Genomic DNA, 15,263 nt, shown 5'->3' with positions numbered 1-15,263 from the left:
GGAGGATTAGTAAGCACAATGTGCCAAAATATAAAACCTCATTCTTCTGAATACTTGTGCTGTGTCTTCACTGTGCACAGAAACACATTTTCCAAGGCAGTAATTCTATTTGTGAAACTTCTGTACTGGTGCGTCACAAAATCTACAATGTGATGTCTAATTGGAGAGATATATGCACAGGGTTGGATTAATGCATAGGCAATCTAGGCAGCAGCCTAGGGCCTGAAGTAAAAAAAAAAAAAAAAACATTTTTTTTTTTTTTAAGATAGGGAATTAATTGTACGCAAAGTACAAGAATGTCACTCCCTAAACATTCCAACCAAGGCAGCATATCTCACTTGTATTCACACAAAATCAAACTGGCTGACCCAGAACTTACTCTCGCTCACTTACGAGCAGCGACACAAGTACATTCCAGGTCAGTCAGTTGGATTTTGCTTGAATACAGCAAACCATGTCTCTTTCGGGGGCAGCAAAGCATAAACACAAAAAAATGGAAGAAGAAGAATGCAAGCAGCTAAGGTGGGCATTATAAAGATTTTTACAAATCCGAAATTCAACACTAACCCTGGAGAACAAGCATGTTCTTTTTGGAGCATGTCAAAAACCACCTCTGATCAAGTGTTAAAATGATGTCAGTAAAAAAATACAGTGTCAGTAAAAAAAAAGGGGGGGGCCACTGTAAATCTCTATGTCAGTAAAAACAAAATTACAAGGTTGGCAACCCTGATTTGACTACATGACAATGTACAGGTATGTTTGTTTAATACAGATTTGTGTGGAACATATGGGACCTAGTACACTTAGTGGACAAAAGTTTGAGCACCCTCCTATACAGAAGTATCATGTTTTTTTTAATTTGGATAACAATCAACATATGGTGTTCTTGTCCATAGTCAAACTGTTTTATTTTTGTTCAGTAAATCGGGAAAGGTGATTATCAAGCTCCGCTATGGGATTTGAAGTAGGCTTCAGGTTTTTCCGAATTTATTTAGAAATGTATTTAGCATACCGCCTTCAATTAAACTGTTTCTGTCAGATTTGGTCAGTCATTCAGTTCAGAGCAGTGTGTGAAACTTTCATCATCATTAACACACTAGAATTCAGTACAGTTGACAGTTTGCACAATAACTTAAAAACGAAAAGCACACCTGTTGCAAGAACTGTATGCTTGTCTAGGGTGTATGCTTGTCTAGCCCTGTGGTGGGTTAATCTAGTCCTGTATACCCATTGTTTCTCACGTGCGTCTACCAAAATACATTAAACCACACACATTTGTATTCAGTCAAACAGACCACATTAAAACAGTTTCATACAGTTTTAATTATCATTACACTAACTTTCCGATATGTTGTTACCGCAGACAAGCTGCTGAATTGGATGGTTCTAGTTTTTTTTAAATATAAACAAGCCGTTTGTATGCTCAAACAGTGATTTAAATACCATGAGGGTTGTTGAGTTATTTTGCTGGAATAGGGCATCAAGTCCAATGTACATAACCATTTTTTTGAACATACTATGAAAATCATACTTTTATATTTGTCATGAGTCTTTGATCCCTGAGGTAAGGAGTGGAATTATACTGCAAGTCCAAGCTTAACACCTGCTTTCTTTCAAATGTATTATATTAGAATTCAGAACATGAAAAAAAGAAAACATGATATCAGTATTGCATTTTAGTGTCAAGCCTGTTTAAGTTTTTATTGTTGTTTTATTACAGTCGTCATTTTGACTTACTTTTACTCTTGAAAGTTACCATGTTTACCGCAGCTCAGGGTTGTGTTAGCATTTGCATACTAATAATTAGTTTCAATTAAGAGTATCCTTGTCTAATGTCTGACTTTCAGCAGGAAGACTAGAAATGAAAGCATGGTTAATAATTGTGACACCGACTGAAAAGGTAAAATTGCTGGAAACAGCTTGACTGGATTTATTGCTTGTTGTGGGTTGTGAAGAGTTCTTTATTTAATCATTTGAATCTGTTTTCCAAGAGGGTCTTGAAAGCAAATTCATTATTATCTTTCATCCATGGTTCTATCTTTTATTCATGGTTTTCCTGGTATTACCTCTTAAAAATAAGTGCAATCCATGGTGACTCATTGTTATAGTAAAATGCTCTAAAATCTAGCTATGGCTTATCCCTCCTTGGTAGCAGTTGACCAGATCCCCTCCAAGTCATACAAGTTTTTGTTTTGACTTGATCCAAGAATGAAGGCTTCTTCTACATATAGGAGCCAGAAAGCATAGCATGAAAAGCCACTTCTGCCATTTTAGTTCTGATGTGGAGATGATCACCCAAGCCCATTTCCAAATCTCTGCTCAGACCTTCAAATGAAAGATGCAAACTCACTGCATTTTAAGGAAGATTCTTATTACAGTGGCTAGCACAGAATGTTATATTATTATTATTATTATATTATTATTATTATTTATTTCTTAGCAGACACCCTTATCCAGGGCGACTTACAATTGTTACAAGATATCACATTATTTTTACATGCAATTACCCATTTATACAGTTGGGTTTTTTTACTGGAGCAATCTAGGTAAAGTACCTTGCTCAAGGGTACAGCAGCAGAGTCCCCCCACAAGGGATTGAACCCACGACCCTGGGTCAAGAGTCCGGAGCCCTAACCACTACTCCACACTGCTGCCATGAAGATGTCAATGGCATCTTCATGGATTGTGTATTATTTATTTATTTTGTATGAATAAAACTACAGTTTGAAATTAATCAAACGGTTGTAGATGGTTGTTGGCTCCCTTAACAAAACACAGCAGCATTTTTTATCTAATGTATTAACTATAAATTCTACTGTGAAACTACGGTCATCATCTTTGGAATTATAACTCATCATGCCTCCAGTCTCTGCTTATGCCTGTGTGGTGGAGGTAGAATCTGGATTAATTTGTCAACAGGATCCTTTGCCATTAATGATGCTCCCATGGTCTGTGCTTCAGGGTCCACAGCAAATGTCTTGCTCTTTAAGGATTTGTCAACATGTAACCTGAAGGGCCACGTTTTTTTTTTTCTTCTGGTATTCACATTGGTACATTTTATCTATTTGTATGTGTGTGTGTATCTACTGCTTAAATATATGTTAATATAGATGGTATTTCAGCCTTTAATGTTTTCAAGCTTTAACATAAATGTTTTGGTATGACAATCTTGTAATTTTGCTTTGGTCTTGCAACTGTTCAAATGACAAAAAGTTCAGATATAATTAGGGCTTATGTTTTTTAGTAATTTCATTTTTAGGTGCTTATTTTTAGCTATTTTTATGTAATTTTTTTTTTTTTTTCAGGGCTTTTTCTTTTTATATACTGTATGAAATGATTGTTTTCGGTTACTTTCCAAAATGCTTGGCCGTTTTTTTCTGTCACAATATGTATAGTAACTTGACAGTACTTAACTTGTACCTTTTTTCCTTTGCTGTCTTCCACAACAAAATCCGTATGGACACGGCACATTCTTCTGGGGTTTTTGTGTGTCTAGGCATTTTTTACATTTCGCCACAATTTGCACTTTTGTTTTATCTAACTGTAATATAGCTTGAAATCCTGCAAACAAGCCTTCTAATTGTAATCTCATTTTAAATCTTGCAAGCGGAGTCTTCAATAGAAATGTAGGAATTTGCTGCCACTCAGTAGTTGGGGCGGGTTTAAAGTATTTAGAACGAACCAATGATAAATACAAGTCAGAAAGGAGGGACACTATCCAACTGCACTGGAAAAGGTCGTTTGGGAATGGGAAAGGGGTGAAGTCAGCGTGAACTGAGTAACCATTTACAGTGTTTTTCCTGCGTTTTTCCTGTGTTTGTTGGATATACACCAATTTCATTTTTTTGTATTGCAGGTGTTTTATAATTTTTTATTGGTTAAAAATGAAAATCGGAAACCCTATATATAATACCCATAGTGTTTTTAAAGCTGTCAGAAATGTGATTAATTCAGTAAGTTGGCAGACTACCTGCTGGGCATGTTGGTGCCATAAGGATCAAATTAAAAGTAAATGGACCTTGCTGATTGAATGTGCCTTTGTCCCCCGGTTAGGGTTATTTAAAGTTCAGGATTATTTGGGAATATAAAAGCAATTAGAAATACCCAGTTATAAAACAGTGCTTAACAGGACCCATTCATGGCTTGATCACATTTCGTGTCGCCGTCATGTTCGTATTGCCTAATTTACAGGCCTAATCTCCAGCCAGCGAATGGTGAGATGGGAAGATAAATATTGACTTAATCCAGTAATTTTAGAGGCATGCAAATGGACAGCTGAGGAAAAGGGATGCAAGAACACACTGTGAGCCCTTATTTATGTCTCTCATAACAACAAAACTAGAAGGGATACAAAAATGGAATTCCTGACTGCAACATGAATCCAGTGAGGTCAAAAAGAGGACTGCAAAAAAAGAAGCAAAATAAAAGTAAGGGTGAGGTTTTTCCTATTTTTGCATCTACAAACCTTGGCCTTGATATGGCTTACATCACAAGTTACTTTGGCACTCAATGGAAAGTACTGTTATCCACTTCCCAAAACACAAACAAACCTCTCAACTAGGCTCAATTGCCACCTCTTGAGCTGCTATCTCTGTTTGGTGGATGAATACAATGCACTATACGCAAAAAAAAAAAAACAGGGAAAAAAACCTTGTAAAGTATTTCTGCAATCTAACCTTCTCCAGCACGCTCCAGGTTCAATGGAAGCCCCACAGTTAATGTCTGAAGCCCTGGTGTCAGAAATGGCCCATTGATTAATGGTTCCTGGGGACGATTCTGACACTTTTTATGGATCAGGGAGATAAGAGCCAGCCAGAGTCTGACGGAGTGCATCGTTTCTTAGCAGAAAGAAAGGCAAAGGTCAGAAGCACTGTGGAAATCCAGGGAGAAACATTAGATTGTGAGTATCCTCAAGGGCAGGATAATAGTCTGTGCGGTGCTGCTAATAGAGTGAAAGATCAGTTAGTAGTGCTCAGGCAAACAAGTGGGGATACAAGAGACCTCAGATGGTGGGAGTAGAGATTTGTGTTGGGGGATTGCAAGCAAAACCAGCTGCACTTCTGTATGATACAAATAAAGAAAATCCAGTGGGGCAGTGTCCTGCTGGCCAGATAAACATACAGGCAGGTTTGTACAGTATATTAACTTCAGTGACACACATATTTGAAACATTACCCCTATTTTTCCTTTTTCTTTTCCAACTGTATTTTCAATCCTTTGCAATGGTTTTACAGACCCTGTTCAGCAGTAATCTTCAGAAACATAATGTAAAGTAGTCCAAGATTAGTGTTGGTTAGGGTCTGTAAAACCATACAACATGTCAGTTTTTATGACAATTTACTCTGTGGTTGATTTTTTTTTTTTTTTTTTCAAATCCGCTAGTTGTTGAAATTGGTACTGATAACAGTCAACTGCCATGAGATAGCTGGCAACTGAAAGAGTCAGAAGGTTGATCATTCAGGTGTTTTTCAGGGAAGGAAATCATCTGGATCAGGAGAGTGCAATGCCTGACAACTGAATGTTAGTGCAACCAACATCTTCATTTGCTGATCAGGACAGATTCCGTGCTCTACAAGTTGTGTTTGATCAATGAATTACAGGTTTGCAGAACAGAAGCATTTGACATTGCTTCTCTCTACAAAAACATGGGCCCAAGATAGGCACTTAGTTCAAAATAAATACATTTTTTATTATATTACCCTGCAGAAATAAGTTCTGACGGCTTTGCAATGTAGTCATCACGGGAGTGGTGTCTTTCTTTCCACCAGTCATTTCCGGGGGCCACAGGTTTAAAGCTAGTTGCGTCAGGTACATTGTATTTCCCCCTGTTGCTTTGTAAAGTGCATGTCGACCTTTAGCTAGAAAGACCATCCCTAGAGAGGTAATAAGTCCCATTTGAAATGTATTTTCCCAGGTGACAGACTGATAAGTTAATAACGATGTGAAATGCTTCTGTGAAATGCACTTGTATTCCCCCCAGTTCAAGATGACTTTTTACCAAACTAAAGAAAAAAAGGAGATATAGAGGACATGTCATGAAAAACCATGACATACGGTATTTCAGTCATGGTCAGATGTGATAACAAGCAAGCCCTTGGGCGAATTTGTTATCCTTCCGCCGTTGAACGACCATGACAGAAACAATGTAAGTCATGTTTTTTTTTTTTATTATTTCTTAACATATCTTGTTTGTACCACAAACGCTTACATTGATAAGAACATACTATATACACTGCTGTGCAAAAGTCTTAGACATGTTGCATCTTTCTGCTACTGATAAGATTACAGGCTTACTAGTCATTAAATAATAAATACATTTCAAATGAATACATCGATTACTTTATCTAGTTATGTATCCTGGTTTTTCATGACATGCTGTACTTGTATCTTGTTTAGGCCTTAAGTGTTTACATTTTCTACAAATTAGACATCAGTACAAAAACTCATTTGAAGGTACTGTATGGTAATCTATTACTTTTTTCAAAGCAATAGTACAATGGATGCTGTATGGAGCTTGTCTCTTCAGACAGGTGGGCTGGGTGTAGAGAAGTGCATTCCTCATACCTAGTGTTTATTAAATGTCTCTATTCAAATATCCTCATGTATGTAAAAACTGAGATCAAAGCTTACTTCCATCTTAAAAAAATTATTTTAGTTTTGTCAACAGTGTTGATTTGAAGCGATGCGTAGTATGTCACAATGAAAAAAACAAAACTAGATCCAGTTACTAACTTTTCATGAGATAATACAGATATAACTCATGGAAATTTGGCCACTTGAGTGGTATACAAAGTCATAGCCACGGAAGAAATAACGTTGTAAATGATGTAGATTGTTTATTGATTTTTTACATTTTTTTATTGAGCTTGAGCCTTTTGAACAGTATCAGCATTTAAAAATAAGTAACTTAAATATGATTTATATGGTATTTCCCCTAATACCCAGCGGTTATTACGGGAAACATGCGCTCATTAACCCCAGCAACAAAGTGCGACTGAAAGAAATTGCAGCCGTAATGTTATACATGTTGTTAAAGTTATGAAAGCTGTTACTATTTTAAATAAAACATAAAATGTAAATCACTTTCTGTCTAATAACTCACTGACATAGACTGTAGAGTAAGCCCCCGACAACAAGCAATACAGAACTTTATTATATTAGATTATAAAAAATGCTGCATGGGCTAGTGTGTGATAAATGAGAATTTAATGCATATTGATATCTAGAATGGTACTGCTTTGTAACAGTTTGTACACATTTCCTTAACAAAATAAATTCAAGAAAATAATTTAAAAAAAAAACTTTATTTTATAAAAAGGGCATTTATTTCAAAGTTTTCGCTTCTTAGACTGAAGCACATAATAAAGCAACAATACAATGTTCATAAAATATAAGTGTGATGTCGTAACATTTTCTTACATGTTGAAATACTGATATCTCTATGTATACTAAAATAAGAACTTTTAAAATTGTACAAATAGGTACCATAAAATTGACTTAAACATTAGGGGTCTTTCACTGCGACAGGACATATTTGTTTTCCCTCTTTGGCCCATATTCCTTAAAAATGATAATATCAGCCAAGAAAAAAAGAAAAGAAACCCACAATAATAATAATATAATAATAATAATAATAATAATAATAATAATAATAATAATAATAATAATAATAATAAAAAGATTTACAAGAATCAACAGGCGCAAGTTTTTTTCCTCAGGAGAGATACTGCACATTGTTCTGTACATACGTTAGATGGATTTTAGCTTGCTTTATGATTTTTTTCTTTTCAAGTTAAAAAATGCACTATGCTGCAGGAGTGTTCGTTATTTAAGGCGATATTTGAGCTCACAGCTTTCTCTTCATGATTAATTATTCATTTGCCAGGAAGGAAAGGGACTTTGTCTTCTGAAGTTTAAAAACAGAGTATAATGCATGTTTCTTTATTGTCCTTCTTCAGATTAACAAAGAGTGTTTATAAACAGGGTGATAGGAGTACTGCAGTCATCAAAACTCTTCATTTTTTCATGTAAGGCAACCATTGTTCCTTTGTGAGCTCCTTCACAGTATAAAACATTTATTTTTACCTGTGGTCTTATTCCTGGCCTCACCGACCCCTTAATTAATAATCACCATCATAATTATAATTAAAAAAAGGAAAATACAGAGCTATTCATTTGATACAATGTTTTTGTGTGAGTGTCTGTGTGTGTATCGATACATCCTACTGAGGGTTTTTTTATTTTATTTTGGCTTCTTCTCAGAATTGGAGTCTCTTCAAGGTCGGACCCCTTATTAGAATGCAGTACACTACAAGTATACTTAAGTCAAAAAGTATACTATAAATATATCAGCGGTATACTGGTAGTATACTTATAGTACATAATATACTACATTATCTTAAGGGGTGCAGACAAAAAGAACGTTCCAGCCGTTAAGAGTCATCGTTATCGGCCGTGTCTTTGGAGCCATACAGATCCGCCAGCTTCTTAAAACGAGGACCCCAGCTCTGGAGGTAGTCGTAGTCCAGGTCGGAGTCTGTGGTGGCCGATTCTAGAGAGCTGAGTGAGCCAGCAATGGAGCCGCGGCCCTCGTAACCGTAGATCTGGATAGAATCGTACGGGGGTGCTGTGGGGTCGTAGTCCGCTTCAGAGATGCGGGTCTTGATGAAGTCGTCCACAACAACGCTGTTTGGCGCAGGCCGAAGGCCAGGTCGGGCTGGGTACTGCTGCTCGGGCTTGATGTCTTTGCGTGGAAGGAAACCGTTGGCACATCAGGGTTCTGCAGAGTGGCAATGTCGAAGGCCTCTGTGGTCCTCTTCTCCACCGCCTTCATCATCATAGGTAATAATGTTCTCCCGCACGTCTTCCTCCTCAAACACAATAAGCGGCTCTTTCTTTTGCCGCCGCAGTGCCACGAACAACACAACAATCACTGAGGGGACACAGAGAGGGAAAGGGGGCGATAGAAACTTTCATGAGTAAAACACGTACATTTCTAAACAGGAAAGAAACTGAAATACTGGAAAAACAACTGATAACTATTTGGACTGATACCAAGTCGGAGTCCAGATTTATATAAAGAATTTTATAAGGCACTGTATACTGTATATTTATTTAAACAAATAAATGTAACTATGTAACTACAGGTGTATTTCCATTACATTGGATTGTGAATGGTTTCAGAAATGCATTTCACAAAATTGTTCTTAATGTAACACTGACATCATCCTTCAAGGATGAAACTGCATTGATGGAAACATTGAATGCTGTTCAAACTGGTGGGTTTTGAAGTGTCACTTCACTAACATGCAATAGGAGGTCCGCTTTCTGTACCTCACCACATGCATTTAAGGATTATTTTCATCTTAACCTTAATATGTGAAAAGCCATTATAATTATGTATTTAACCATTTAAATGGAGAGCAGATGACAAATGAAGTAGATAACACTATTGTGTAATTTGTATGCATTTAAAAACTGCAAAATGCTGCCAACTGTTTATTCTCCCCTAGTGTGGAATGTCAGTAAAAGTAAGACAGATTGCATTTATCTGTTTCTACTTTTGTTATGTGGATCTTGCAAAGCCAAATGCTTCCATGTCATCCGGAACTTTTTCAACATTGCAGACCTGTACACAGGTCTAGGAAAGATAACTCCACTCAAAGCACTCATGGTAACAACACTTTAAGGGCTGTTTGAAGAACCATTCTTTGAATAATGAAAAAGTTTGCAGTTCATGAAACCCCCGTTTGAACTGTTTTAGAAAAGGTTTATTAGGTTATTCTAATTTTTAAAAGTACTGTTTAGCTGAAAAGAATGTTTATTAACATACTGTTTATCTGTTTCTTCTCCTGTTTAGTGGATCACACCATGTCATCAATTCTAATGTAAGACTAAAAGAAACTATGTGAAGTGGAATAAAGTTTTGTATTCATCAGAGAAATTAGCATAAACATGTGTCTACTTGATTTACTTTCTCAAGACAGTAAGAAAGGCAGAATGTGACTCTCACAAAGTAGGATGACGATGCAGGCGAGAATGGCGATAAGGGCCCCAGTGCTAAGTCCCGCAGGCAGGATGTAGGGCTCCACGTTGCAGGATTGCAGAGTGCCTTCACTGTCACAGCCACACACACGGATAGTGAGGGTGTTGGTACTGCTCAGTGGGGGGCTGCCATTGTCATTAATCTCGATGGGCAGGAGATACAGGTCCTGTTTCTGTCGACTGAACCCTCCTTCACGGCGCACATAGATCCCTGCTGTACTGTCTGAGGAGATAGGATAGTCATGATAGCAGCATGTTCGCAAGGAATTCTTCAACTAACAACTGACCTGCACAAGCATGTATGTCGACTATTCAAGATGTTAACGTCAAAACAACAAAAGGAGATATTCTAAAAAGTGTGTTACTCTGAATTTAAGACTGCATGCAATGCCCAAAGTATAGTTATTGTACAGATATTTATTTTAGAACGTGATCAGAAAAAGAAAAAAAAAACTCTGAGGATCTGTCAGATGTTCAATATTTTTGACTTCCTGAAAACCAATAAGGCATGCAGGGCAGTCAGATGAATATGAGATTGTGGAAAGGTAATGTGATTAGAGATCCCCAAAAGATAAAATTATGGTTTAATATAATGTACATGCACAGCATAAGCAAAGACTCTGTTGCAGAGGATGACTGCCTATATTGGTTTTATTTCAAACCCAGAGATTCATAAGATAAGCGCAGCGCAATGCAGTCACCAAGCCTGTTTTACATTTGTACACAGGTCAACTTGTACCCTTTGAAGCACTTGTACTTTATTGTTTCATAAAATAAAATTAAGTGTACTTGTTTTTATTTTGCTTTTTTTTCAAAATTATTTTTTTATGTATAGAAGGGACTTAAAATGAATGCCTATTGTTTCCCCTGGAAGGTACTTCATCCTGGCAGCTAAGAAGGTCATGTATTAGTGTGTGTCATCACTGTGGGGTGTTTACAGAAGGTGCCATCAAGGCCCAAATTAGCACTCACAGGATGAGCCTAAACAATTATTTGAGCGTAATTATTTGAGCATAATTCTTTTACAAGGCTTTACAAGTTGTGAATAGTACAGTATGAATTATGCACATCATTTGATTTTGTTTTCCATTACACAGTGTTAAATAAACAAATTAAGAATACATTTAGGCATTGCTTAAATTAATATATGGCCATTTAGTGGTCATAAAGGGTTAGCCTGTTGAAATGAGAAAACAGGAGTACATGATCGGATTTCGTCCATAGCCGCCTATTTAACGTCAGTTTCTATTTATATAAGAGATAATTCCGATGCCTTGTTAAGCCCCAGCGAGTGTCGTCTCTGAAGGCGTGTTTTTAACAAATTGAGAGAAAGGTTAACGATTACCTCATTAGCATAAAGTTTTCATCTGTCCTTTTCTTTTTATTTTATTTTACCTATGTTCACAATAAACAGTTTGGATGAATACTGCCTGTGTGAACCTGTTTATTTTCATGGAGCATTACAATATACTGCATACCAGTTCTGCTGATGCAGCTTGGTATTGCAAAAAACACTGATCGAGCCGCAGTAGGAGGATTCTATTTATTTAAAAAATACCTTTTTTTTAAAAATTATGACATGTCATGAATATTTGGCAGACGTGATAGAGGCATCGGAATCAGGTTTTGCAAACTGCCCGTGACTGGCAGCTGCAGACTCGGGTTTCGGTAGTACTGTTGGTGGATTCAGTTTTTCTTTTTGCAACAGCTACCGACACCACCCAGGGAACATTAAAAATGCTGATGATGTCATCAAAAAGAGGTGGATTTTCGTTCTTGTATACCCATTCGTAAGGTGCTTTGCAACAGTTGCCTGTATTCTCAGATCATTTTATGAATAGCAATATGGCCGACTTTTGTTAGTTTTAAACTAAATTCGTTTTATGACGGCAGTCGGCAAGTACTTTTATGAATAGGGCCCTTAGTGTTTAATTTAACGCAAAGTGTAAAACTACAGTAACATGGGAATATACAAGAAGGGCATCTTGGCTAACAACAGATACATTTTTGAGCTATATATATATATACTGTATATTATTCTGTATATTATATAACATAATACAACATACACTGGTGCTTCAAGTTTTTCTTGAGCTCAAGTTTAAAGTATTAGCTCTTCAGAAATGCAATAAGCGTTTCATGCCTCCCTGAGTTGCTCTTAGCCTTGTACTGTATTACGCTGTAATTTTATTCCAATCTAATTGTATTAAATATTTAGAAGGAATGAAAAGTGCACAGTTTCTGCACAGCAGGCTCAAACGTATTATCTCTCTGTTTCTAAGCTGAAGATGGCTTCATTTGAGAAACTTTTTTTTTATAGAGATGGGCTATTAAGAGACTGGGTATAATTACTAACCCAGCTACTACTGTAATTACTGCTACCAGTTATTTGAATTGCAAATGAGCGGAAGCTCTTTTTCCGCAGTGACTTGCAATAATAAACGTATTAGTGATGAACTGAAATAAAAAGGGGCTACATGAAAAGGTATATATATATATATATATATATATATATATATATATATATATATATATATATATATGCATATTAGAATGATCCAGTGATAGCAGTGTATTTTAGTATTTAGTATTAACCCAGTTTTGCCTTCATTTTCTGTGCTTTACCGTTTATCGCAGTTTGCACTTGAATTTAAATTTACATCTCTAACTAGAGGCTTCTACGAACACCAATATCTTGGGTGTTTATATGAGGTGCTTTGGACACTGGGCAATGAGGAGGATGATTCAGTAATTGTGCGCCTCCCCCTGGAGCTCCTGTCCTCATTCGGCAAAAGAATAGCCTGGACTCGAACCAGCGATGTCCAGACTATAGGGCGCATCCTGCTCTCCACGCGAGTGCTTTTACTGGATGCGCCACTCGGCAGCCCAATAACTTTTTTTTTTTTTTTCAGAAAAAGGTAGATGTAAAAATATGTGAAATATGAGTTTACAGCATTACAGGATGTTCAAGATAAGCGAAAGAAAATATATGGTTACAGGGTATGGCATCATATTCTGTAGGCGAGTACTGACCTCTGTTATCCCGGACAGTGAAGTTTGGGTTGTTTGCAACCTCCTGAGCTAACTCAAAAAGAAAGCGGGGTCCGTTGGCTGTCTCGTCCTTATCCATTGCACTGATGGTATGAATCAGCTTTAGAGAAATACACCAAATGCAATGTGAATGAGCAATCATCATCTGTTTGAAGCCCTAATGTTCTTAACATTTTAAATTTGACAGATTGATAAAGCTTTCTTTAAAAAAAAGTACTTAGTAATACAACTTTCTTACTTTAAACCCCTTAAATCGGCTGTTTATTTTTGTTTGGTGTTTTGTATATCCGTATTTAAGCCAAAAACAAGTATATTCTTTAGAACAAGAAAATGTACAAGTACATCAATATACATCATTTCTGAAGGATTACCTTGCCATACTTGGCATTTTCACATACAAATGCTTCATACTGGGCAGCAAATTCAGGGGGGTTGTCATTGATGTCTAGGACTTTGATGGCAACGTGAACTTTGGCCTCTTGACGAGGGTCCACTGCACCTAGATATAAAGAGAGCAAAATTTAATTCATTGGTGAAGGCTGTATAAATGAACTTATTAAAGTGTTACTGAACAGGCTGTAGGGTTTAAAATACAATGCATTTCTTTCCAAGCTTTCTGTTCCCATCCCTTTGAACCTCTGCGGCAGCGAGCAGGTAGGACAGATAAACCAATCAAAATGCTTAACTTTAGGAGAAAAGTCGAGAACTAATTAAATGTTTCTGATTGAACAGGTTGTACTCAAGCTGCCGATGTTGTGAATTCAGAAGACATTTTTACAAGAAGACCTGATGCATAACTGTTGTGAAATGGTCAAAACTGATTTATTAGCAGGGACATGTTATTAAAAGTATCAAAAAAAAAAATCACAATTATGTTTTAACACTTTCATACCTAATAAGGACTAAATTAAACAAAACAAAGAAGGCATCATGGTTAATCATTAGTATTAATCATCAGCATTAGATTAGTTTAATGCTAAGTAATATGTATACCAGTACTTTAGTTACCCTTTCAACTTGGCTTTTTTTGTCTGTTTGTTTTTTGAACAATTAAGACCAACAAATGAGTCAAATAAAAACAGAAGGGGGATTGCAACACAGAATGAAAGCCTGTTTCTGGCATGAAATACAATAAACATGTCTTTAAAATGCATCTTAGCTCAGATCATATTGCAATACGGCAGCCTTACTCAAAGGACTTCCAGATAACACTGCCTTTATAAGCATTCTTGGCAATGAAAGAAAATATTAATGAAAATAAATATTCATAAAAAATAGAATAAACTGGAAGACATACGGGCTTCAGAAGCGATGATGGAGATGTTATGCCAGGCCATGGCCTCCCGGTCCAGTGGTTTGGTGGTCTGGATGATACCCTCGTTCAGGTTAATCTTAAACAAGCGGTCCAGATTGGTGTGCTGGTCAATGGTGTACCTGAGAGGGAGGAGGAGAAATCAAACCCTTCGGATATAGCCACCACAGAAAAATGCTGTTAAATGATGCAAAACAAGAAAAATAAGGTGACATATGTTTTTCACCTCCTACCTAATGGGGCTGTTGGCAGCATCTGTGTCTTTGGCATGAACCCGACCCACCACAGTGTTGGCAGGCGAGTTCTCCTGCACCTCAAAGATGTAGCCGAGCGAGGTAAAAAGAGGGGGCTCGTCTGCATCTTCTACCGTGATTTTCACCATTGCCGTGTCCTTGAACGGCCCCCAGCTGAGAAACCGTGGGTCTAGAATCAGGTTTGATGCCTCCACCTTTAGGCTATACGCCCTTTTGGTCTCAAAGTCCACGTGCTACAATGAAAAGAAGGAAAGAAAGAGAGAAGTGAGGAGTGATAAAAGAGACAAATAAATGGCTTAATGCACTGGACTTTCACATTTTGGTGGTCTTAGCTTTGCCCTCAGTGTACAGGAGTTCAATTGGCATAGGTCTCTTTTTCAGGCAGTCTCAAAGATGGTCGCCTCCATTAACTACTAGCAGGGCAGGCTTGAGGCATGCTCACATGGCTGTGTGGATGAGCTCATATAGTCAATACTTGTGCTGTTCCTGCTCTGTGTATACATAGGGTTTCAGTCACTGAAATAAATTATATATGGCATGCTAAGAGAGAGGCGGAAGTGAAAGCTGATGAATTGATGTGTGGGGTGACTTCTTGATGGATG

General features: G+C 37.1%; 1 protein-coding gene across 1 annotated transcript in view; it reads right to left on the bottom strand.

Moving 5' to 3' along the window:
- Positions 1–7,189: 7,189 nt before the first annotated feature.
- LOC117425684 (cadherin-11-like) overlaps positions 7,190–15,263 on the bottom strand; it is a 46,453-nt gene continuing 38,379 nt past the window's right edge. Inside the window, 8 exon segments of the mRNA XM_034042840.3 lie at positions 7,190–8,767; positions 8,770–8,809; positions 8,811–8,932; positions 10,013–10,267; positions 13,078–13,195; positions 13,467–13,594; positions 14,393–14,529; positions 14,641–14,894. Coding sequence (XP_033898731.3) covers positions 8,433–8,767; positions 8,770–8,809; positions 8,811–8,932; positions 10,013–10,267; positions 13,078–13,195; positions 13,467–13,594; positions 14,393–14,529; positions 14,641–14,894 — 1,389 coding nt within the window. The 3' untranslated portion in view covers positions 7,190–8,432.

This window comes from Acipenser ruthenus, chromosome 20 (assembly GCF_902713425.1).
Source record: "Acipenser ruthenus chromosome 20, fAciRut3.2 maternal haplotype, whole genome shotgun sequence".
In the NCBI taxonomy this organism is placed as follows: domain Eukaryota; kingdom Metazoa; phylum Chordata; class Actinopteri; order Acipenseriformes; family Acipenseridae; genus Acipenser; species Acipenser ruthenus.
This window is presented reverse-complemented; position numbering and strand designations above follow the sequence as displayed.